General features: G+C 54.7%; 1 protein-coding gene across 1 annotated transcript in view; it reads left to right on the forward strand.

The window, feature by feature from the left end:
* Notch1 (notch receptor 1) overlaps window positions 1-21301 on the forward strand; it is a 45766-nt gene extending 24465 nt beyond the window's left edge. Inside the window, exons 10-34 of the mRNA XM_032903023.1 lie at window positions 352-465; window positions 885-1118; window positions 1198-1308; window positions 2068-2260; window positions 2705-2850; window positions 3039-3152; window positions 4978-5097; window positions 5379-5531; window positions 6194-6422; window positions 6931-7132; window positions 7862-8015; window positions 8147-8331; window positions 8748-8880; window positions 9128-9385; window positions 9466-9578; window positions 10369-10940; window positions 11143-11544; window positions 12600-12748; window positions 13698-13914; window positions 14106-14193; window positions 14284-14449; window positions 15265-15560; window positions 16619-16766; window positions 16864-16961; window positions 18140-21301. Coding sequence (XP_032758914.1) covers window positions 352-465; window positions 885-1118; window positions 1198-1308; window positions 2068-2260; window positions 2705-2850; window positions 3039-3152; window positions 4978-5097; window positions 5379-5531; window positions 6194-6422; window positions 6931-7132; window positions 7862-8015; window positions 8147-8331; window positions 8748-8880; window positions 9128-9385; window positions 9466-9578; window positions 10369-10940; window positions 11143-11544; window positions 12600-12748; window positions 13698-13914; window positions 14106-14193; window positions 14284-14449; window positions 15265-15560; window positions 16619-16766; window positions 16864-16961; window positions 18140-19585 — 6041 coding nt within the window. The 3' untranslated portion in view covers window positions 19586-21301. The remainder of the gene's footprint in view (window positions 1-351; window positions 466-884; window positions 1119-1197; window positions 1309-2067; window positions 2261-2704; window positions 2851-3038; window positions 3153-4977; window positions 5098-5378; window positions 5532-6193; window positions 6423-6930; window positions 7133-7861; window positions 8016-8146; window positions 8332-8747; window positions 8881-9127; window positions 9386-9465; window positions 9579-10368; window positions 10941-11142; window positions 11545-12599; window positions 12749-13697; window positions 13915-14105; window positions 14194-14283; window positions 14450-15264; window positions 15561-16618; window positions 16767-16863; window positions 16962-18139) is intronic.
* The last annotated feature ends 1872 nt before the right edge of the window (window positions 21302-23173 follow it).

Below are 23173 nucleotides of genomic sequence, written 5' to 3' on the forward strand. Positions count from 1 at the left end.
CCAGACTTTGGGCCTTGTGAGATGTAAATCAGCCATCTTAGACTTGGTCGAGAAAGGGGAGTCCCATTCACAGCCTAGTGCAGCTGTAACCATAGCAACCAGAGGCTATTTAGGAAAAGGGCCCCTCTGTTGAGCCAGGGAGGCAGCCACTGAGCAGTGCTGAACCAGGAACTGATCAGAGGGGCAGGGTACCAGGGCAGGTTGAAGCCTGGAGGTCAGTGGCCCCTGGTGACCAAGAACCCTCTAGGGAGCCCATGTGAGCAGTCATTCAGCTAACTATAGGGTTTGTGGGTAGCAACCGAAGGGCTAGGATACCGTCAGATATAACCATCTCCTCTTCCCTGGCCACAGGCTTCAGCGGGCACCTGTGCCAGTATGACGTGGATGAGTGCGCCAGCACACCATGCAAGAACGGCGCCAAGTGCCTGGATGGGCCCAACACCTACACCTGCGTGTGCACAGAAGGTACAAGAGGCAGTGTGCATGGGGTTGAGGATTTAGCTCAGTGGTAGAGCGCTTGCCTAGGAAGCACGAGGCCCTGGGTTCAGTCCCCAGCTCCGAAAAAAAAAAGAACAAAAAAAAAAAAAGAGGCAGTGTGCAGGGTCTGGGGGAGGGGACTCGGGCTTAGATAGTGGGAAGAAGGGACAGGAAACTGGGGAGGCCTTCGTTTGGGGCTATACAATCTGAGCGCCAAGAACTTAACTCTGCTTTGACTCCGGACAGAAGTGATGAGAACATCCCGGGGTATGTGACACTCCCACATCCATCAGTGACCAGGGAGTGACCCTGGGCCCGCTCAGTATTTTCCCTAGGTGTAGCCAACTGAGTGTTGAGGGAGTAACTGGCCCTGAAGCTCACCAATGTCCACCTTTCCTGCCATCTAGGTTACACGGGGACCCACTGCGAGGTGGACATTGACGAGTGTGACCCTGACCCCTGTCACTATGGTTTGTGCAAGGATGGTGTGGCCACCTTTACCTGCCTCTGCCAGCCAGGCTACACAGGCCATCACTGTGAGACCAACATTAATGAGTGTCACAGCCAGCCGTGCCGCCATGGCGGCACCTGCCAGGACCGTGACAACTACTACCTCTGCTTATGCCTCAAGGGGACCACAGGTGACTGGCCAGAGCTGGCAGTGGGTGGAAAAGGGTGAGGCTAGGCTTGGAGGCTGACCACATGTCACGCTGCCCCTAGGACCCAACTGTGAGATCAATCTGGATGACTGTGCGAGCAACCCCTGTGACTCTGGCACGTGTCTGGACAGGATCGATGGCTACGAGTGTGCGTGCGAGCCAGGCTACACAGGTGAGCGGCTGAAGTCGGAGGTCAAGGTCAACCCTAGAGCCTTTAGATGAATGAGGTCTGGGAGGGACTGTGGGGCTAGCAGGGGTCCAAGGGCTGGAGGACAAGTTAGGTATCCACCTCCCAGATCTTGGTCTGCCCACAGGGGGCGTATCATAAGGACTGGGTGGCCTCCACAAGCCTTCTGTCCCCTGTCAGTGTCAGCCCTGGCCACATCAGACTTAATGGGCCAGTAGGCTGAAGTGGGGTGGCTAGAGCTCCGAGGCCAGGCTTTCGGCCATATGTCTGCCTCTGACACCCTTATATCTGATAAGAACCTTAATTTCTCTGAGCCCTGGGAACCTTGTCAACAGAGGGACAGTGTCCCAGAGGTCTCAAGGGTGTAGTAAAGTTTGGCTGAAGAACGACTCGGTTGGTAAGGTGTTGGCCTAGCGTGCAAAGCCCCTGCCACGTACATGTTCAGTTCTCCTGTCACATAAGCCAAGCGTAGCGCATATGTTAGTACTCTGACATTGAAAGCAAGAGGATCAGAAACGCAGGCTATTCTCCGATACGCAGTGAGTTTGTGGCCAGACTGGACCAACGGGAGACCCTGAAGCTACTGGCACCGCAGTCACGTAACTCATTGCTGCATAAGGCACTTTACCGTGGCTCAAAGTTCCATAGACTGGCACACGGGGAAACTGAGGCCCAGTCAGGTTTAGCTCCAGGAGGGTGGGTCTCTGGGTGGCAGGCCTGGTATCAGCCCCTTCTCCCCCACAGGGAGCATGTGTAATGTCAACATTGACGAATGTGCGGGCAGCCCCTGCCACAACGGGGGCACCTGTGAGGATGGCATCGCCGGCTTCACTTGCCGCTGCCCCGAGGGCTACCACGACCCTACGTGCCTGTCTGAGGTCAACGAGTGCAACAGTAACCCCTGCATCCATGGAGCTTGCCGGGATGGCCTCAATGGGTATGGCAGACTGGCCTGGGAGGAACCAGCTAGAAGCCTGGGGCAGATACGGACTGGGTGAATGGGTGTTCCTGTGAGACCAGTAGTCTGAGGTCAGCCCCTAGAGTCTTCCCAGCATCCCTGGGTTGTGTCCTTATTGGCTAACATCAGCTCAGGATATAGACCTTAAGCACCCTGGCTGTTGAAACGGTTGTCTGTTACTTGTGACAGCAGCCCTCTGTCAGTGTGTGTATGGGGAGACTGCTAAAGTCCTTATTCAAACTGTTAAAGTTTGGTACAGAGGGTCAGTACTGGGTCACACTGTCCCAGTCTAGAATCCATACATGGTCTTGGGAAAGGTGGGTACCTCCAGTCCAGTAGATGATGTGTCCTTGCCCTCAGACTGGATCTGTAGTCTAGCAAGAGGGCTCTGAGCCCAGGCTACAAACAGAGGCCTCTCTACAGATACAAATGTGACTGTGCCCCTGGGTGGAGTGGGACAAACTGTGACATCAACAACAATGAGTGTGAGTCCAACCCTTGTGTCAACGGTGGCACCTGCAAAGACATGACCAGTGGCTACGTATGCACCTGCCGAGAAGGCTTCAGTGGTGAGTGTGGTGGGTGACACAGCAGAGTGGGTCCTCCCTGGTGGCAATACAACCCCACGGTGTCTTCTTTCTTGGTCTACCTGATGAACAGGAGCTGCTGGCATTTCTCAGACTGGGCCCCTGGCTCTCCCGAGTAAGGGCACAGGACAGAGGCTCAGGCCCACCCACTCTTGCTCTTCTTCCTACAGGCCCTAACTGCCAGACCAACATTAACGAATGTGCTTCCAACCCCTGCCTGAACCAGGGCACCTGCATTGATGATGTCGCTGGGTACAAATGCAACTGCCCTCTGCCCTATACAGGTATGAGCAGCCAGGGACTGTAATCGGCTCTGGTGGTAGCTAGGGGGGCCGAGAGTGTATGGGCTCACCAGGCATTGGAGAAGGTTCTGCTCCTCACTGAGTGGGGCTCTTGGATCCTGCGGCACTTGGGCCTGGGGATAGTCCCCTGATGAGCAAACAGAGGGTGCCTAGGAGGAAGCTCCAGGGTGTGTGTATCTGGGTGTTCAGCTGGCATGTCTGGGGTGAGGGGAGCCCTGGACTCCTCCAGAGAAAGTCCAGGGGCCTGACTGGTAGAGACTGAATGGATCACGGTCCACTTTGCCTGTGTCTCTGGGGGCCCTGGCTGCCCTCCTCCTCTGGCTGGGCCTGGGATTCCTTTGATGGCAGCTTCTTTGTGTGAGGAGACAAGGAGCCCTCTGTTCAGATGAACAGTGGCAGCTCCTGCCATGGGCACTGCCTGAGGAATGGCGAGAAGTAGACCCCCTGCAGGAGAGATGTGCATTGAACATGAAAGCCATGGCCACGTTGCCCCCCAACCCCTGCAGCTCCCAATGCTGCCACTGAATACTGGTGGCTTTCTTGCTGCTGCTGCTGCTGCTGCTGCTGCTGCTGCTGCTGCTGCTGCTGCTGCTGCTGCTGCTGGGTTCTGGACATCGCAAGTGGGTCTGTGAAGGTGGAGCCCTTCCAGTTCCTATGGTGCCTGGCAGCTAGTGACCAGGATGCTGTTTTCTTTGACAAAGTTAAAGGGCCTGGATTTTGTCTCCTGCGTTGGTCAGTGAGGAAACTGTCAGCCGCCAGGCACACCCCTTGTCCCTTTTGGTCCTGTTGCTATCGGGGCTGGCGGGAGGAGTCAAGCCGCGCTGACCAGCTTCCTGCTGGCCTGCTTCCTGCTTCCCTTTGCACAATTGTCGGAAACTCTGTCAAAGTTCCTGTCTGCCCAGGTCACCGTGGAAACCGATAGAGAGAGAGGCCCTGGAGACTCTCACCAGCGGGCTGGGGACATGGTGGGAGACAAGGAAGATAAGGCTTCCTTGCTTAGCTCCTGGAGCCAACCATGGCCATAAACAGGAAAGCTAGCTGGGATTATGAGGAGTCACCTGGGTTACGCATGGCTCCCCCAGGCGGTTATCAGATGCACTGCCCTAGTGTGAGGCTGCACCCCGTGTAGGATGTGCTTGGGGTAGCCATGGTAGCTCTGTCTCAGGAGTGACCTAAAACCTCAGGATCAGCTCAAGGTTTTTCCTGGAATGGGCACCAGGCCAGGGTCCTCCAGGCTCAACCACCTGTTATAGTAGGGTTTTGTTTTGAGGTTCTCTGGTTGAGCAAGGCCCATCTTGCAGCATTTGGAAGATGAGCAATGGCTTCTGGGATTAGATAGATGGCCCCTGGAGAAAGAGTGCTTGTTGTGGAAACCTGAGACCTGTTCCATGAAAACTGGGTACCGTAACCCCAACATTTGGGAGCAGAGACAGATGTATCTTGAGAGCTCACTGGCTGGCCATCCTAGCTAAAATCAGCAGGCTTCTGATTCAGGGAGACTCTGTCTCAAAGGAATAAGGTGCAGGGTTGGCCGAGGACCCCTGACATCCACCTCTGCTTCTGCATACACACTTGTGTGTACTTACATACCCGTGTGCATACACTATACACTTTTTTAAAAAGTAGCTTCAGAGAGAAACTTGATTCTGCTTTATCTCTAACTTCCTGTCTGCAATCGTCATTCCTCCCGGGATCAGAGTCTGGCTGGCCAATCACACAGCATCTCCTATACTCCCCCAGCCCCTCTATGGAAGACACTGTGGGCCAGGTTAGCTGGGTCCTATCTACTACGTATCTTTCTTTCTAGGAGCCACATGTGAGGTGGTGTTGGCCCCATGTGCCACCAGCCCCTGCAAAAACAGTGGGGTATGCAAGGAGTCCGAGGACTATGAGAGCTTTTCCTGTGTCTGTCCCACAGGCTGGCAAGGTGAGGCTTGCCTGGTCCCACCAGACTGGGGCAAGAATGGTGGGTGGGAAGTCAGGGGTCCCGGCTTGGCTGTGGGATGGTCTCCAGAGATGAGCCCATCCGTGCTGAACCACCAGCTCTGGGAAGCCCAGGAGCGGAAGAGGACCTTGGATGGCCTTTCCCATCTGACTCCATAGCCTCTGTTCCCCAGAGGTCAGGGGAGAAGCCCTGGGGATAGACGGACCAGCTAGGACAGAGGCTCAGAGGATGGGGAGGTAACCAAATGAGTTTTGTCCTCACAGGTCAAACCTGCGAGATCGACATCAATGAGTGTGTGAAAAGCCCGTGTCGCCATGGTGCCTCTTGCCAGAACACCAATGGCAGCTACCGCTGCCTCTGCCAGGCTGGCTACACGGGTCGCAACTGCGAGAGTGACATCGATGACTGCCGACCCAGTAAGTGGTACCCGGCTCTGTCCGTCCTATATTCGTGTGCCTCTGTCCCTAAGCACACATAGCAGAGAGCTGCTGAGGTGGGAAAACAGTCCTGGTGCCCAGCAGTCATGTAGGGCTGTGGGTAGCTGTGCCCTCAGCTCGGTCCACCTTCCTGTGCATGAAAAGAGACAGGTCAGAGGCTAGAGACAGGCCAGGAGGTGGCTGTTGAACATCATCAATGTGTGCTTCTCACGGACTGAGCAAAGTCTCTAAAAGGCTTTATTGCTACGTTTCCCAACCCAGCAGAGGCGCCAGTCACTTCAAAATGATGACGTGGGGACTATCTCTATTCAACCTTGACCCCCCCCTGAGTTGTGTAGGGCTTTGGGGATGCCCCCATCCTGAGTCAAAGCTAAAGACATTGAGGGAGGGTCCGCCTGGCACCATCAGTGGGGGAGGGGGGCCGGCTTCCCCATGACTGCTCTGTGAAGCCTTGGGCCTGAGGGAAGGAGCGTTTGCAGAGCAGATCCCAGGCTCAGTGCTGGGATCAACCTGAGGTGAGTGGCCCCATCAACTAGTGTCATGGAGGCTTGCTAGTGAGCTCTTGCCATCCCACACCGCCTTCTCGGGTCCCCGTACCATGGCCAGTGGCCACCCTAAGGCTCATCCCTCTGTCCCTTCAGACCCATGTCACAACGGGGGTTCCTGCACTGACGGGGTCAACGCGGCCTTCTGCGACTGCCTGCCCGGCTTCCAGGGTGCCTTCTGTGAGGAGGACATCAACGAATGCGCCAGCAATCCGTGCCAAAATGGTGCCAACTGCACTGACTGCGTGGACAGCTACACGTGCACCTGCCCCACGGGCTTCAATGGCATCCACTGCGAGAACAACACACCGGACTGTACCGAGAGGTGGGTCCCCGCCTCAGCTGGGAGGGGAGAGAAATGGGTGGGGGAGGACACAGCCTTCACAGCATAGCATGTCAAGCAGGTCTCTTGTCCAGACCCGGTGGGCATTCGGCACTAACTGAGCTGAGTCCAGCATTGCTCATTATGCTGCAGTGTCCCTCCTGAAGGGGCCTTTGTGACCTTCAGTGACTTAGAACAGGGAAGTTTATCCAGAGGAATTGGGGAACCAGCCTCCTATCAAACAAGAGTTTTGTAATTCATCTTATTTCCCCTTTTGCCCTGGTTGCCAGGAGGCTTACAGTTAAATATCAGTGTCAAGCCTGAGGTGTGATGTGTTTCCTATAGTATTCTTATTTTGCCCTCGATTTTTTTTTTTTAACCATCATGCACCCATATGTTATAAAATCTTCGTTCATGATTTGAGTGTTGCGGCCGGGTAGGCATAGAGTTGTCTCTCCTGGCAAGGACCCTTGGTCCTCCTCACTCTTCCCTGCTTCTCATCTGCCTCCAGCTCCTGCTTCAATGGTGGCACCTGTGTGGATGGTATCAACTCCTTCACCTGTCTGTGCCCACCTGGCTTCATGGGCAGCTACTGCCAGTATGACGTCAATGAGTGTGACTCACGGCCCTGTCTGCATGGGGGCACCTGCCAAGACAGCTATGGTACCTATAAGTGTACCTGCCCACAGGGCTACACTGGTCTCAACTGCCAGGTGAGCTGAGGTTGCAGGGTGTGACCCAGAAGGCCTAGGACTCCCCACTGCCCAGTCCTGAGCCATGCTTCCTTCAGAGGGCTCCCCACGGTCATCATTGGTTCATGGAGTCAGAGTGAACCCACATCCTCTGGGAAAATGCCAAGCTGGGTGCTTCTGAGAGAGACAGTTGGGCATGGATGCCAGCCAGGCCCTTGCTTCTGTGGAGTGTATTATGTGGCCGTCTGTCTGAAGCAGCCTGGGGGCAGGATGTCCAAGGGAAGGCAGCCGGTGGGCTGTAGAGAGCCTTGAAGGAGAGTAAGGAGACATGGAGCCCAGTCCAGGTTGTTCCCGGGGCAGGAGGTGTTTGCAAGGCCTGTGCCTGAGAGTCTTAGGTGACACTCTTCTTGAGCGGGTGGGGACAGGAGTGGAGGAGTCAGGGCGTAGAATGCCTTACTCCACTGGTGCTCTGCCCGTGGGTCATGACCCCAGTAGGAGTTGCATGTCAGATATCCTGCATATCACGTATTTACATTATAGTAGCAAAATTACAGTTATGAAGAAGCAATGAAATAATTTTATGGTTGGAGGCCACCACAACATGGGGAACTGTTATTAAAAGGTCGCAGTGTTAGGGAAATTGAGAACCACTGTGCTACTCAAAAGCCAGCCAGGACCAGACGAGGCAGGAGGGTGCCCCTGGCAGTCAGAGTTGGTCGGGGAGAGGCTGACTACTGCCTGTCTCCTCAGAACCTTGTGCGCTGGTGTGACTCAGCTCCCTGCAAGAATGGCGGCAAGTGCTGGCAGACCAACACACAGTACCACTGCGAGTGCCGCAGCGGCTGGACTGGCTTCAACTGCGACGTGCTCAGTGTGTCCTGCGAGGTGGCTGCACAGAAGCGAGGTAACCATCTGTTCTCGCTCCGGCTCAGCCTAGGCCAGGAACACCCTGGTGCTACCAGGTCGGGAAGGAATGGGCAGTAGTCCTGAGAGTTGGAACCCAGGCCTCAGCTCCTTCCCTTCTTGTCCCCACAGGCATCGATGTCACTCTCCTATGCCAGCACGGAGGGCTCTGTGTGGATGAGGAAGACAAGCATTACTGCCACTGCCAGGCAGGCTACACGGGCAGCTACTGTGAGGACGAGGTGGACGAGTGCTCACCTAATCCCTGCCAGAATGGAGCTACCTGCACTGACTATCTCGGTGGCTTTTCCTGCAAGGTGTGGGCCGTCCTGGGGTGGAGGAGGGTGTCGGTGTGAGTGTTGCTACAGGCGGTCAAGGCTAGGACATAGTGTATCGTAGCAGACTGAGCCATGTTAGAGCAACTGTCCCGTATCTGCTCAGGATCCAGTCACATGACAGATGTGCTGGGGGAGGAAAAACAAGCCAGGCAGTGGCTTAGGGTATCTCTTCCCTCTGGTTTCATGGTACCTGACACCTGGTCCAAGCCCTCACCCCTGGGGGGCCAGGTGTTGTCCCCTCCCCACCTTGGACACTTATTTCAACTTACTGAGGTCCTATCTGGGGTCTGCTGGGGGGAGCTCCCACTTGAGGGCTGACAGGGTATGGCTGCGTGGCAAGTGGGGGACATGATACCACAATCCCAGCTAAGCTGTGGCCTATGCCATTTCTACAGTGTGTGGCTGGGTACCATGGCTCTAACTGCTCTGAGGAGATCAACGAGTGCCTATCCCAACCCTGCCAGAATGGGGGTACCTGCATTGATCTGACCAACACCTACAAGTGCTCCTGCCCCAGGGGCACACAGGGTAAGGGTGGGGACCTGGGTGGGGGCCTGGGTGGCATGGGCAGGATCCAGCCAGAGATCACTCAGTCTTGTCTTGTGAGGCCAAGGTGATTCAGAGCTGACCACGGGACAGGGATCTTAGTAGGAAGATGGGCTCCAAAATCCCTGTGCTCCGTTCCCTTGGTCCCAGTTCCTGATTGGTTGCTGGACTGGGCCACACAGGACGGTACAGCCAGTATCTTCTGACAGTGTCTATTGTCACTCTGCAGGTGTACACTGTGAGATCAACGTCGATGACTGCCATCCTCCCCTAGACCCTGCTTCCCGAAGCCCCAAATGCTTCAATAACGGCACCTGCGTGGACCAGGTGGGTGGCTATACCTGCACCTGCCCGCCAGGCTTCGTCGGGGAGCGGTGCGAGGGCGATGTCAATGAGTGTCTCTCCAACCCCTGTGACCCACGTGGCACCCAGAACTGCGTGCAACGTGTTAATGACTTCCACTGCGAGTGCCGGGCTGGCCACACTGGTACGTGCCCCGGGCAGGCGGGTCGGACGGGTGGATGGGCAGGGTCAGCAGGACTGGCCTCCTTACTGTCTCTCCCACAGGACGCCGCTGTGAGTCGGTCATTAATGGCTGCAGGGGCAAACCATGCAAGAATGGAGGTGTCTGTGCCGTGGCCTCCAACACCGCCCGTGGATTCATCTGTAGGTGCCCTGCGGTAGGTGTCCCTGCTCTGTGCAGCTGCAAGGGCGCCAGGTCTGAGGGTGCCTGAACCCTGATTCAGGTTGGGTGGATCTGTCCCTCACTCTGAGTAGTCAGCCGGACGACCTCCGGCAGAGGCTAGGGTCTAGGTCACATGCTTTCTCTTGTCCCCAGCTTGTTCATAAAACTCGAGTGGGCATGATCCTAGCACTCTGGAGCCTGAGGCTGAAAGATGGCCTTGTATTTGAGGTACCTTAGGCTACAGAACAGCCCCAGTTTAAAACGTTTATTTCCTGCTATGCTATGTTGGGAACTCACACAAGCTGGGCAAATGTTTTGCCACTGTATCCCAGCCCAACATCCTTAAATAGATGTTCATCTTAGAGCAGTTTTAAGTTTGCATGAGAACTTAGCAGGAGGGCCAGGTCCCCACCCTGCCAGCCACTTCCTATGGTTGCTGCCTTGAGTGGAAGGTGTTGAGAGTCACAGTGTGAGCTGGCACTAATATGCAGGGTTAACACACTAATATGGGTGTTGACACACAGGGATTTGTACACGTACAGTGTAACAGTGTCAGCCTTGGGTTTCATGGATCTAAAATCTCCTAGGGCTCTACCCATTCAGATATCCCTCCAATATAAGCCCTTGGCAATCCTGACCTGCCTGTGGTGAGGACTTTTCAAGGGCCTCGTTACTAGGGCAAGGCCATGGACACCTTTCACAGATCACAGACAGTGGCTGGCCTAGGCTAGAGTGCATGTGACGTCCCTGAACCCTTGCACCCATACATTCTCTCTCCACCACAGGGCTTCGAGGGTGCCACTTGTGAGAATGACGCCCGCACTTGTGGCAGCTTGCGCTGCCTCAACGGTGGTACGTGCATCTCAGGCCCACGCAGTCCCACCTGCCTATGCCTGGGCTCCTTCACTGGCCCTGAGTGCCAGTTCCCAGCCAGCAGCCCCTGTGTGGGTAGCAACCCCTGCTACAATCAGGGCACCTGTGAGCCCACATCCGAGAGCCCTTTCTACCGCTGTCTATGCCCTGCCAAATTCAACGGGCTGCTGTGCCACATCCTGGACTACAGCTTCACAGGTGGTGCCGGGCGCGACATTCCCCCGCCACAGATTGAGGAGGCCTGCGAACTGCCTGAGTGCCAGGAGGATGCAGGCAATAAGGTCTGCAACCTTCAGTGTAATAATCACGCGTGTGGCTGGGACGGCGGCGACTGCTCCCTCAACTTCAATGACCCTTGGAAGAACTGCACTCAGTCCCTGCAGTGCTGGAAATATTTTAGTGACGGCCACTGTGACAGCCAGTGCAACTCAGCCGGCTGCCTCTTTGATGGCTTCGACTGCCAGCTCACCGAGGGACAGTGCAAGTAAGTAAGGCTGGGTCGCTTCAGAGGCCCAGGGCTCAGGAGGCTGCAGGAGGAACCAAACCAAACACCAGGAACATGAAGCCACTGTCCATCCCTTTCCCTAGGGGGGGTCACTGAGCACATCTCCCAGGTCTGGCCCAGTTAGGGTGGGTTTGAGGCCTGCAGGCTGGGATGGGACTGACCTCGTCCTGTACCTCCTCAGCCCCCTGTATGACCAGTACTGCAAGGACCACTTCAGTGATGGCCACTGCGACCAGGGCTGCAACAGTGCGGAGTGTGAGTGGGATGGACTGGACTGTGCAGAGCACGTCCCCGAGCGACTGGCAGCCGGCACGCTGGTGCTGGTGGTGCTGCTTCCGCCCGATCAGCTACGCAACAACTCCTTCCACTTCCTGCGGGAGCTCAGCCACGTGCTGCACACCAACGTGGTCTTCAAGCGTGACGCACAGGGCCAGCAGATGATCTTCCCCTACTATGGCCGCGAGGAAGAGCTACGCAAGCACCCGATCAAGCGTTCTGCAGTGGGTTGGGCCACAACGTCACTGCTTCCTGGCACCAATGGTGGGCGCCAGCGCAGGGAGCTGGACCCCATGGACATCCATGGGTGAGTGAGCTCCTGCCACTGTGGGCTGGTTCCCGGTGTGTCCCTGGGTTCTTGAACCAGCTCAACCCTGGAGCTGTGACCTCAACTTACCTTAACGTCAGAAAGCACCAGGAACGATGAGGCCATCCCTCTGCTGGATGCCCAGTGTTTGCCCAGATGTGACTGTCAGGCCCCACCGTGTATCATGTGTTGGAGACCAGGCTGATGTCCCCTGGGGCTAAGCCATCCTAGACCAATCCTGCACCTCAGTTGTAGTGACTCATCCATACCACAGAAGAGGAGTGAGGGGTACACAAGGGCGCTCTTGCTGAGCCTTAAAGGCCGAGGAGCCTAGGGTGGCGGTGAGGAGGCAGAGATAAGAGTGTCTCCTGGAGGGGTTGGGGATTTAGCTCAGTGGTAGAGCACTTGCCCTGGCGCAAGGCCCTGGGTTCGGGTCCCCAGCTCGAGAAAAAAAAAAAAAAGTGTCTCCTGGACACTGCACAGAGCCACCTGGGGATGGGCAGGGAAGCACGGGCCAGGCCAAGTAACCTGCATTTGAGGTCCATCCCAGGAGCCTGAGCTGTTGGGCATCTGCCTGGTGGCACCTTAGTGTCTCCTGACCCTAGCGGTTCCTAGTCCTGGTTTTCTTGGCATGGGACTGTGGTGAAGGTCAGAGATATATTTTGTGAGAATCCTGTGCCGACTTGCCTGATGTGAAAGAGCTGGCTCTCTGGCATCTGAGCCTGCTGTTGCCGCAAGCTACCCACTAGGGAGTCCCAACTGCATCCCTGCACTTCTGTGGGGCACCAGGCACTGCTCTCAAGAGGGCATTGTATGCCTAGAGACTATCTGTTCTCTGAAGTGAGGAAAAGGGGCGCTGTGCACCTAAGGGGCAAGGCTGGACAATAGAATGAGCCCCTGCCGAGTGCTAAAAAACAGGGGCTGCAGGAGACTGTTCCACTGCAGGGCTTTGTCTGATATGCCCTCGGGGGTCAGGGAGATAGGATAGGGAGTCAGAGCTGTGTGCCCGCAGCACACTGGAGTGTATCTGATCTCACTGTGCTGTGTGTTCTCAGCTCCATCGTCTACCTGGAGATCGACAACCGGCAGTGTGTACAGTCATCCTCGCAATGCTTCCAGAGCGCCACCGATGTGGCTGCCTTCCTAGGTGCTCTTGCCTCCCTCGGCAGCCTCAATATCCCCTACAAGATCGAAGCCGTAAAGAGTGAGTGACCAAGGGCTGGAGGGGTGGCTCAGTGGTTAAGAGCACAGGCTGCTGTTGCAGAGGACCTGGGTTCAAGTCCCAGCACCCATGCAGCATCTTAATAACTCTCTGTAACGCCAATTCCACAGCGCCCAGTACCTTCTGACCTCTGAAGGCACCAAGCATGCACAGGGTCCTGACATACATGCAGGTCAAACACCCATGCACATTAATTTTTTTTTAAATGAGTGCCCTACTCCTGCCAGCCCTTCCTCTTCAGGGATGGGTTCCTTGTGTGGAGGGAGAGTCTGTCTGGGAGGGTCACAAGCAGGCCGTCTCTTCACTCCTTGTGCCCAGTTGTCATCCCCAGCTCAGGAAGTGCTTTTCTGGAATATTTTCCATGGCCTTTCCCCGCCGTGGATGGTGGGAGCTATAAGTACGAGCTGTCCCCTAAGATGTATACATGTACCAGAAAGTGTGGAGGAGCCTTTTCTCTCTCCCCATTCTCTACCCCTGATTTTTCTTTGTTGGATATTATTTCAAAATCATTACTGGGGTTTTTGTGTGTGTGTGTGTGTGTGTGTGTGTGTGTGTGTGTGTGTTGTTTTTTTTTAAAGAGAGAGAAGAATTGATCGGTGTCATGTGAAGTGTTGAAGTTTGTATCTTGAAAATCCCCCTAAATCCTTTGTCTTAACAGCTCAATGCGAGCGCAGTGATTTGAAGTTCGCTAATCCTCCTTCTCGAAAGGGGAGAAGTGAGCACTGTCTCCAGACAGATCAGCCGGTGCAGGAGAGAATTTAGCGATAGTTTGCAATTCTGATTAATCCGCAGAAAATGACCTTATTTTGGGGGTGGGATGGAGGAGAGTGGGTGAGGAGGCACTGGCCGTGGAGCCAGTCCGCCGCCCCCCACCAGCCCACAGCATCGCCACGCCTGACGTGGGGTGCTTGCCTGCCGCCCCTGCCCGCAGGTGAGACGGTGGAGCCTCCGCTGCCCTCGCAGCTGCACCTCATGTACGTGGCGGCAGCTGCCTTCGTGCTCCTGTTCTTTGTGGGCTGTGGGGTGCTGCTGTCCCGCAAGCGCAGGCGGCAGCATGGCCAGCTCTGGTTCCCTGAGGGTTTCAAAGTGTCAGAGGCCAGCAAGAAGAAGCGGAGAGAACCCCTCGGCGAGGACTCAGTCGGCCTCAAGTGAGTGGACACTGATGCCACTGTGCGGTGGGGGGTGGCTGGCAGGGTTGGTGGGGGTGCTTAGCTCCTGCTGGCCCATCCGTCCCTGTCCGTTCCCCTAAGTCCATCTGCACGTAGAGGACGCCCATGTGAGTTGTGGCTTCAGGGCATTTCCTGGAGGACCTGCTCAGTCTCCCTACCCCCACACCCAGGCCCCTGAAGAACGCCTCAGATGGTGCCCTGATGGACGACAATCAGAACGAGTGGGGGGACGAAGACCTGGAGACCAAGAAGTTCCGGGTGAGTCCATTAGGCTCCCAAGCTCCCCTGGGTGGCACCTCCCACTTCAGCCCCAAGGGACGACGCTCTGCTTACTCTGCCCAAACTCAGTTTGAGGAACCAGTGGTTCTCCCTGACCTGGATGATCAGACTGACCACCGGCAGTGGACCCAGCAGCACCTGGACGCCGCTGACCTACGCGTGTCTGCCATGGCCCCAACGCCGCCTCAGGGGGAGGTAGATGCTGACTGCATGGACGTCAATGTTCGAGGACCAGGTAAGGCCACTGGAGATGCATGCACACAGCCCCTAGCATAGACTTAGAGGCCGGTAGGGATTGAGGAGGACAGGGGCACCGAACGGCCCTGCCGCCACCCCCAGAATACACCTTTTCATGAAATGCTGCCTTTTGTTAGTCAAAGTGTTAATGTTTGTTTGTTTGTTTGTTTGTTTGAGACAGGGTCTTACTCTGTAGACCAGGCTAGCACCAAATAGGATTTTTTTGTCTCAGCTTCTAATATGCTGGAATTATAGGTGTGGTCCCATAACCAGCTAAAGTGTTGACTTTTAAAATTATATGCATATATAGGTGTATATAAAATATATACATATACATTTTATTTTATGTGCATGGTCCTGCCTACATATATGTGTGTGTGTGTGTCATGTGCATGCCCAGTGCCTGTGGAAAGCCTGAAGAAGCCATTGGATCCCCTGGAACTGGAGTTACAGACGGTTGTGAGTGGCCATGTGGTTGCTGGGAATTGAACTCAGGACCTCTGGAAGCACTGGCTATCTCTCTAACCCTTATTTTATGTTTTAAATCATGTATTCGTTTGAGTACAAGGGGCACACATGTACCGTGGTGCACACGTGGAGGTCAGAGAACAACTCGCCAGGGCGGGTTCTCTCCTGCCATGTTGGTCTCAGGGTATCTTCCAGGTGGACAGCACTGCGTCCTTGGGGACCTCGTCTGGGGTCCCTTAAACTGAAGGCCGTGTGGAAGGACTGCCAGGGCCAGGGTTGGATGTTGGCCCTCCCTGAGGCTGACATCACCCTTCCCACACCTACCCATTTCTGTCCTCTCTGCAGATGGCTTCACTCCCCTAATGATTGCCTCCTGCAGCGGAGGGGGCCTGGAGACAGGCAACAGTGAGGAAGAAGAAGATGCACCTGCTGTCATCTCCGACTTCATCTACCAGGGTGCCAGCTTGCACAACCAGACGGACCGCACAGGGGAGACTGCCCTGCACCTGGCTGCCCGATACTCTCGTTCAGATGCTGCCAAGCGCTTGCTGGAGGCCAGCGCAGATGCCAACATCCAAGACAACATGGGGCGTACCCCATTACATGCAGCAGTTTCTGCAGATGCTCAGGGTGTCTTCCAGGTAGGCGGCACCGAGCCCCACCTGTGTTCTCTGAACAGGCTGGCTGAAGGTGGTCTTGAGGAACCTACGGGGTGAGGCAGGGCTTCCCTACCCTCAGTAAGACCCTCCAGTCTCAAGGCTGTGGCCTCGACTTGAGGTCTCCACCCCAGAGCTATAACCTTTGCAGCCTAGTCCCACCCCATTCGGCTGTGGCTGCAGGCATAGCCCATGGCAGCAGAAAGAGCTTTAGAGGCTGCTGGTTCTGGCCTGCAAACCTGTCTCTTGGCTTTGCCTAGAAGCCTGGAGGCAGCCAGGGTGACTTAAGGATTTAGCTGCCTGGGTCTCCAGGGACCATCCCTAGTAGTTGCTCTTGCGTCTCGCCATCCAGTGACCCCCACTACCAAACCCGTCCTCTAGGCGGCCCTGGAGCAGGCTCCACTGGGGAACAGACCAGGCATCAAAAAGCTTGTTGTTTAATATTTCTTAACTTGAGCCACACTTTGTTGATCCGCAGAAGAAATTAAACAAGACAGGGCAATGTACACCTGTTATCCCAGCACTCTAGACTCTGAGAGAATTGTGAGCATGAGGCTGGCCTGGTCTCCGTAGAAAGACCCTGGTTCAAAATAGCAAAGAGAGATTGAGATCAGCCCAGGGTTAAGTTGAGCTCATGGCAGGGGCTGCCTGGTGTACAGCTCTCCACACGGCCTACTTTGCTTGCGTATGCAGATGTGTGCACTTTTCTAGGCCTCCAGGCAGTGCCAGGAATCCTTACCCAGGTCACAAGTATGGCTGTGGGTCCTGGCTACCCTGCCCTCTGTCCCCCCATGCTATTATTCAGTTTGATTTCTTTAGCCTGGAAGTAGTTCTGGCAGCCATGACCAAAAAATGAGGCCACCTGTGGTCCCAGTGGGTCCCCAACACAGCCCCTCCTGTACATGAAATTCAGCTCCATAGCATCCAATCTTCCTCAGGGGCTCATCCGAGTCATGGGAGCAGCTGAGCCCACTCCAGGCATTGGTTCCTGGAGGTATGGGCTTGTGTTTAGCTCACTGCCTGAATCCATCCCTGTTTTCCAGATCCTGCTCCGGAACAGAGCCACCGATCTGGATGCCCGAATGCATGATGGCACAACCCCTCTGATCCTGGCGGCACGCCTGGCCGTGGAAGGCATGCTCGAGGACCTCATCAACTCTCACGCTGACGTCAATGCTGTGGATGACCTAGGTAGGCCCAAGCTCCAGCCCAGCTCCTGAGGATGTCAGCCTAGCGCCTGATCCGCTCAGCCCTAAACTCCTCTCTCCTCTCCTCGCTTCCTCTCCAGGCAAGTCGGCTCTGCACTGGGCAGCCGCTGTGAACAATGTGGACGCTGCTGTTGTGCTCCTGAAGAACGGAGCCAACAAAGATATGCAGAACAACAAGGTAAGCAGAGGGTGTGCCTTAACCACAGGGGTAGGCCAGGGACTCCGTCCGGTGCACCCATACGTGGGCCACTCAGAGTGTGGAGAGTGTCTGGGACGCAGCTAGCTTTTCTGACTCGTCCAAGAGTAGGGACTGGAGCAGCAGATAAAATAACCCATGCCCTTGCTGGAGAGGAGATGAGGCAGCAGCTGTCTTATGTCACTGTTAATTGAGCCTTGCCTTTTGTTCCCTTCTGTCCCTGGGGGTGTGTGGTGACCTTAGGTGCTCAGGATTGGCCAAGGGCAAGGATGGGGTGGCCCTGTCTCCTAAGGCCTGCAAGGCCCCTGGCCCACTCACTGCTACCATCGTCCTTCCTTTGGGATAAGGAACTGTACCGAGCTGGGCCGCAGCTCTCCACCTTGCCTCCCGGTGTCACTGTCTGCAGGGCTAGTTGTTTCTTCAGGACTATGCGTAGTTACTCAGAAGGGCAGAGTTTGGGCCTCCCTTACCAGCTCCACTGCAAGCTGGGATGTGCACCAGGAGTCCGGCACCAGGTTCCCCGCAGTCCAGGGTGGGCCTAGTAGACAGTTCCATAGGCTCCTATGCCCTTCGCACTCCTCACAGAGAGTTTTATGACTATGTCTACTGGGCAGAGCAGACCAGAAGGAGCTGAGATGCCTTAGCCACCAGGGACCCTTTGGACAGGAAGTACCTTCCCCACGTCCATTCATTTGCCTTACGGGTTCCTGAATCCCAGGATTGCAGATTCCGTACCTGCATTTTTGGGGAGGAAAGCTAAAGGCACATGGTTCATTAAGTTTCTTGGCAGTCTGACGCCACACAGGGGAAGCCCTATGGATTTATCCCACAGACCTTCTCTGGGGGTGTGAGGAGATAAATCTAGGTTCTCTAAAAATGGACTCAGGATCAGCCGGGTGTGCTTCCTAGCACCAGGAAGCTGATGCAAGACGATACTGGGTTCCTGGCCACTCCGGGTAATACAGGGAGGCCCCATGATAAACCCTCTTCTCCCCCAGCCGGGTCCGCTAGGGTGTTTGGTCTAGATAGGTCTCTGCCTCTGTAAGGAAGCAGAAGCACTGCTTCCCTAGCCCCTCCTCCCAGGCCATCCATCATAGATGACTCAGCGAGTTCTACGCCAGGCCCAGCTCCCTCATGTGCCTTCTGTCCATTACCTACAGGAGGAGACTCCCCTGTTCCTGGCCGCCCGTGAGGGCAGCTATGAGACTGCCAAAGTGTTGCTGGACCACTTTGCCAACCGGGACATCACGGATCACATGGACCGATTGCCACGGGACATTGCACAGGAGCGCATGCACCACGATATCGTGCGGCTTTTGGATGAATACAACCTGGTGCGCAGCCCACAGCTGCATGGCACTGCCCTGGGTGGCACACCCACTCTGTCTCCCACACTCTGCTCGCCCAACGGCTACCTGGGCAACCTCAAGTCTGCCACACAGGGCAAGAAGGCCCGAAAGCCCAGCACCAAAGGGCTGGCTTGCAGTAGCAAGGAAGCTAAGGACCTCAAGGCCCGGAGGAAGAAGTCCCAGGATGGCAAGGGCTGCCTGTTGGACAGCTCAAGCATGCTGTCGCCCGTGGACTCCCTCGAGTCACCCCATGGCTACTTGTCAGATGTGGCCTCACCACCCCTCCTTCCCTCCCCGTTCCAGCAGTCTCCATCCATGCCTCTCAGCCACCTGCCAGGTATGCCTGACACCCACCTGGGCATCAGCCACTTGAATGTGGCAGCCAAGCCTGAGATGGCGGCTCTGGCTGGAGGTGGCCGGTTGGCCTTTGAGCCACCCCCACCACGCCTCTCCCACCTGCCTGTAGCCTCCAGTGCCAGCACAGTGCTGAGTACCAATGGCACAGGGGCTATGAATTTCACCGTGGGTGCACCGGCAAGCTTGAATGGCCAGTGTGAGTGGCTTCCCCGGCTCCAGAATGGGATGGTGCCCAGCCAGTACAACCCGCTAAGGCCAGGTGTGACTCCGGGCACACTAAGCACACAGGCAGCTGGCCTCCAGCATGGCATGATGGGCCCGCTACACAGCAGCCTCTCCACCAATACCTTGTCCCCGATTATCTACCAGGGCCTGCCCAACACAAGGCTGGCCACACAGCCCCACCTGGTGCAGACCCAGCAGGTGCAGCCACAGAACTTACAAATCCAGCCTCAGAACCTGCAGCCACCATCGCAGCCACACCTCAGTGTGAGCTCAGCAGCCAATGGGCACCTGGGTCGGAGCTTCCTGAGCGGGGAGCCCAGCCAGGCAGACGTACAGCCGCTGGGCCCCAGCAGTCTGCCTGTGCACACCATTCTGCCCCAGGAAAGCCAGGCTCTGCCCACATCACTGCCATCCTCCATGGTCCCACCCATGACCACTACCCAGTTCCTGACCCCTCCTTCTCAGCACAGCTACTCATCCTCGCCTGTGGACAACACCCCCAGCCACCAGCTGCAGGTGCCAGAGCACCCCTTCCTCACCCCATCCCCTGAGTCCCCTGACCAGTGGTCCAGCTCCTCCCCGCATTCCAACATCTCTGATTGGTCCGAGGGCATCTCCAGCCCGCCCACGAGCATGCCGTCCCAGATCACCCACATTCCAGAGGCATTTAAGTAAACAGAGATGTGGGATGAAGGACCCCAGCTTCCGTTCCCAAGCTCTGTTGGGAGTCCTTTCCAGTGCTCCAGGATGCTGGGGCGACCAAAGGAGCCTTTAAAAAAAAAATGTTTTTATACAAAATAAGAGGACAAGAATTTCCATTTTTTTTTTTTTAGTATTTATTTATGTACTTTTATTTTCCACAGAAACACTGCCTTTTTATTTATATGTATTGTTTTCTATGGCACTAGGGGAAAACATCTGTTCCAAGAAAATAAACTAGTTCTGAGAGCCTCGATTTTCCTGGTCAGGGTGAAGTTCCCTGTGTGTTTGTAAAATATGAACAAGGATTCATGATTTGTAAATGCCGTTTATTTATTGATTGCTTCTTTCCAAAATCGTCAAGAAAGAAAGAAAGAAAGAAAGAAAGAAAGAGAAAGAAAGAAAGAGAGAAAGAAAGAAAGGCATGCTAGGAGAAAGGAGGAGGAGGCTGTTAACTGCCTCGCCAGATCTCCCCCTCCCCAGATGCCTGCTACCCCACTCACTGCCCCTCCTCCCAGTGTCACCTGGGATTTGCAGATGTGTTTAGAAACAGGCCAAGACCTTGAACCTCGGGTACATGGATTAGTTTTGTATCTAAAACAGGAAACAAGTAAAATGATGTGGTTTGTACATTTTCTGTAACCACCGCATGGGCTTGGAGAAGTGTCCTCGGTGTGTGTGGAGTGTACGACCCAGTACCAGGTATGAATCTGCAGGCTTCAGTGTTCTGTACTAGTGTTTATGGCCCTTGGGAGTACTACTCCCCTGCCCTGCCCTGCCCTGCCCTGCCCAACTGTCCCCTTCCTGACATCTTGAGCCAGTAAGCCAAGCGGGGTGTGGTGCCTCCTGGAGAATGACACTGCCTGGACTGTTCCGTGCGTCACCCCTGAACAGCATCATCCAAACTCAACTGAGGATGGACTGTCCCTGCCTGGGCCTGGGCTCCTGACATCCGACTGCCAAAGGGCTCCAATGTGCACTGTGAACTCACCAGAGCAGCCTACATTGAGACCTCAAGAAGATATAAGCTGTGTGGCCTCTGATCCCCCAACTGGCCTGGGTGGGGACGTGCCTTGAGTGTGCTGGAATGTGGGTGGAGCCTGCCTCTGGGCCACCCCTCCTGGTTCAGGGCGGTGCTCACAGCAGATTTTTGCAGTATCATGTATACGCCTGTGGCAGAATAAGTATCTGTAAATACATGTTTAAAGGTGGATTTTGTTTAAGAAATCTAAAGGAACAAGTCTGTCCCGTGTCAAGCTGATGAGGAATGTCAGACCATGGCTCAGCTCGGTGTGACCCAGGCCTTGTGACCTGCAGCTGCCGAAACAGTAGCTCCTAAGAGCACAACCCAGGATGGCCCATCTGCTGTCCACCAAGCCCTTTCCCAGCCACTGTGTGCGGGGAGGGGGGCTTTCGGGGGCAGCTGCCTACCTCCTCAGGGCAGCTCCTCCTGGCCTTTTGGGAAGCAGTGTCTGCGCCATACCTAATAGATATGACCAGACACATCCTAAGATGTTGATTCTTACTGTGTTTTATAAAAAAATAAATAAAAATGTAGTTTACAGAAAAAAGAAACTTAAAAAAGTTATCTACATGCAAAACTGTAGGTAATAAAAGTGATGTATTTTTTCATCTTTTTTGTTAACTAATTTGCAATAAAAATGAAGCTGATGGTCTTCCATGTTTTGCTAACCTTGGAGTGTGGTTTGGTTCACTTTTCAGGGAGTGTGGCTGAGCAAGGGCCACCCAGCACTGAAATAGCCAAATCCAAACCCTCTCTTACACAGAAATACCAAGAAGTTACTGAGGGGGACACACCGTTCTCAGAAGGGCATCAAGGCGGGAAGACAGAGTCTTCCTCTCAGGAGGGATGTGGATTTGAGGTCAGCTCCATTCCTGTGAGTGGCAGAGGGGTCAAGGCACCGTACATTGTCATAGATGACTATCCTCTGAGCCCAATAATCCCCAACCTCTTCAAGTTCAGCCATTCCTTCTTGCAAGAGGTCATCCCAGTTGTACTTTTCTGACTGCTTATATTCCCCCTCAAAGGCTTCAGAAGCCATGGGACTCAAAGCACCCTCGCCTGACAATCCAGTCACTCCATGATGCCTGTTGTATGCAATCCTGTCCTGATTGTGCATGACCTCAGGGAGGGACAAGAGTATATAGTCTGGGAAGACTGGTGGAGGGACTCTCCACCTATGTGGCTGTGGGGAAAGCCTTATCCCTGCTAGGTAAATGTATTAATATTTATTTAATAAATCCCAGCAGCAGGCACCACCCGACTCAATGGTTTAAGTTCCTGAATGAAAAGCATACACACGGTCTTTTTATTTTAATATGTCCTATTCGGCACAATAGCTGGGCAGCCGCCTAATCTTCATGTTGCTAAAATCTACCTCTCGTCGATAATTCTGAGTTATTACTTACTAATTCTGTGTTCTATCTTGGCTGGTCTAGACCCAGTTGGGCATCCTTCTAGGCCAGCACTCTCCTGGCTCCTTCATATGGTGGCTACGCCTCTCTGCCCTGCTCTCAGGCATGGCGTCCCTCCTCTCCCCCACAGTCTCCCCGCATGGCATGATGGATCTCCCCCTTCTCCCTTCTCTCCCCCCACTTCCCCACTCCCAAGACCAGGAATCCTAAAACCCGCCTTTGTCTGTCCTCCCCAGCTAATTGGCTATTGACATCTTTGTTTACCAATCAGAACCCACTGGGGATAGGTTCCCAAAAGCTACATTGTAAACCTTCTTAAGCAAACAGTTATTTGGGGGAACATAATTAACATTTGTAATACAAACAGCTACATTTTGTGACTAAGGAAATGCCTCTCTGTAAGATCTACCTGTGGGACAGTTGTTTAATTAGTGACTGACGGGGGAGGGCCCAGTCTACAGTGGTGGTGCCATCCCTGGGCTTACGGGCCTGGGTTCTACAAGAAAGCAGGCTGAGCAAGCCAGGGGAAACAAGCCAATAAGCAGCACCCCTCCATGGCCTCTGTTTGCATCAGTTCCTGCCTCTAAGATCCTGCCCTGTTTGAGTTTCTGTCCTGACTTCCTTCAGCGATGAACAGCATTGTCAAAGTGTAAGACCTTTAACTCCTTTCACCTCCAACTTGTCTTTTGGTCATGGTGTTTCATCACAGCAGTAAAACCTTAACTAAGACACCTCCCCTCCCCAGGGATCTGCCATCTTGTACTGTTTTTGTTTGCTTAGAAGAACAGTTATCGTGTATATCTTACTAGAGGGCCATGAGTTGGTCAAGAAGTGGAGTAAGCAGGGGCACACTATCTCCTCTGGCTGGACCTTGGTCCTCCTGCCTCAGCCTCCTGGTTCTAGGATTGCAGGTTTGCACATCAGGCTTGACTTTAAGTCCTACTTCTCAACATTCAAAGTGTGTAAGTAGTGGCAGGCAAGCACGGTAAATCCCACACTCAAGACAAGAGGCTGAGGCAGGAGGACTGCCACAAGCTCCAGGCCAGCCTGAGTTATATAGCTAGACTCTGTTTCAAAACAAACAGCCAGCTATAAATAACCCAAGAACAGCCTGGCGGTGGTGGTGCT

This window comes from Rattus rattus, chromosome 5 (assembly GCF_011064425.1).
Source record: "Rattus rattus isolate New Zealand chromosome 5, Rrattus_CSIRO_v1, whole genome shotgun sequence".
NCBI lineage: Eukaryota > Metazoa > Chordata > Mammalia > Rodentia > Muridae > Rattus > Rattus rattus.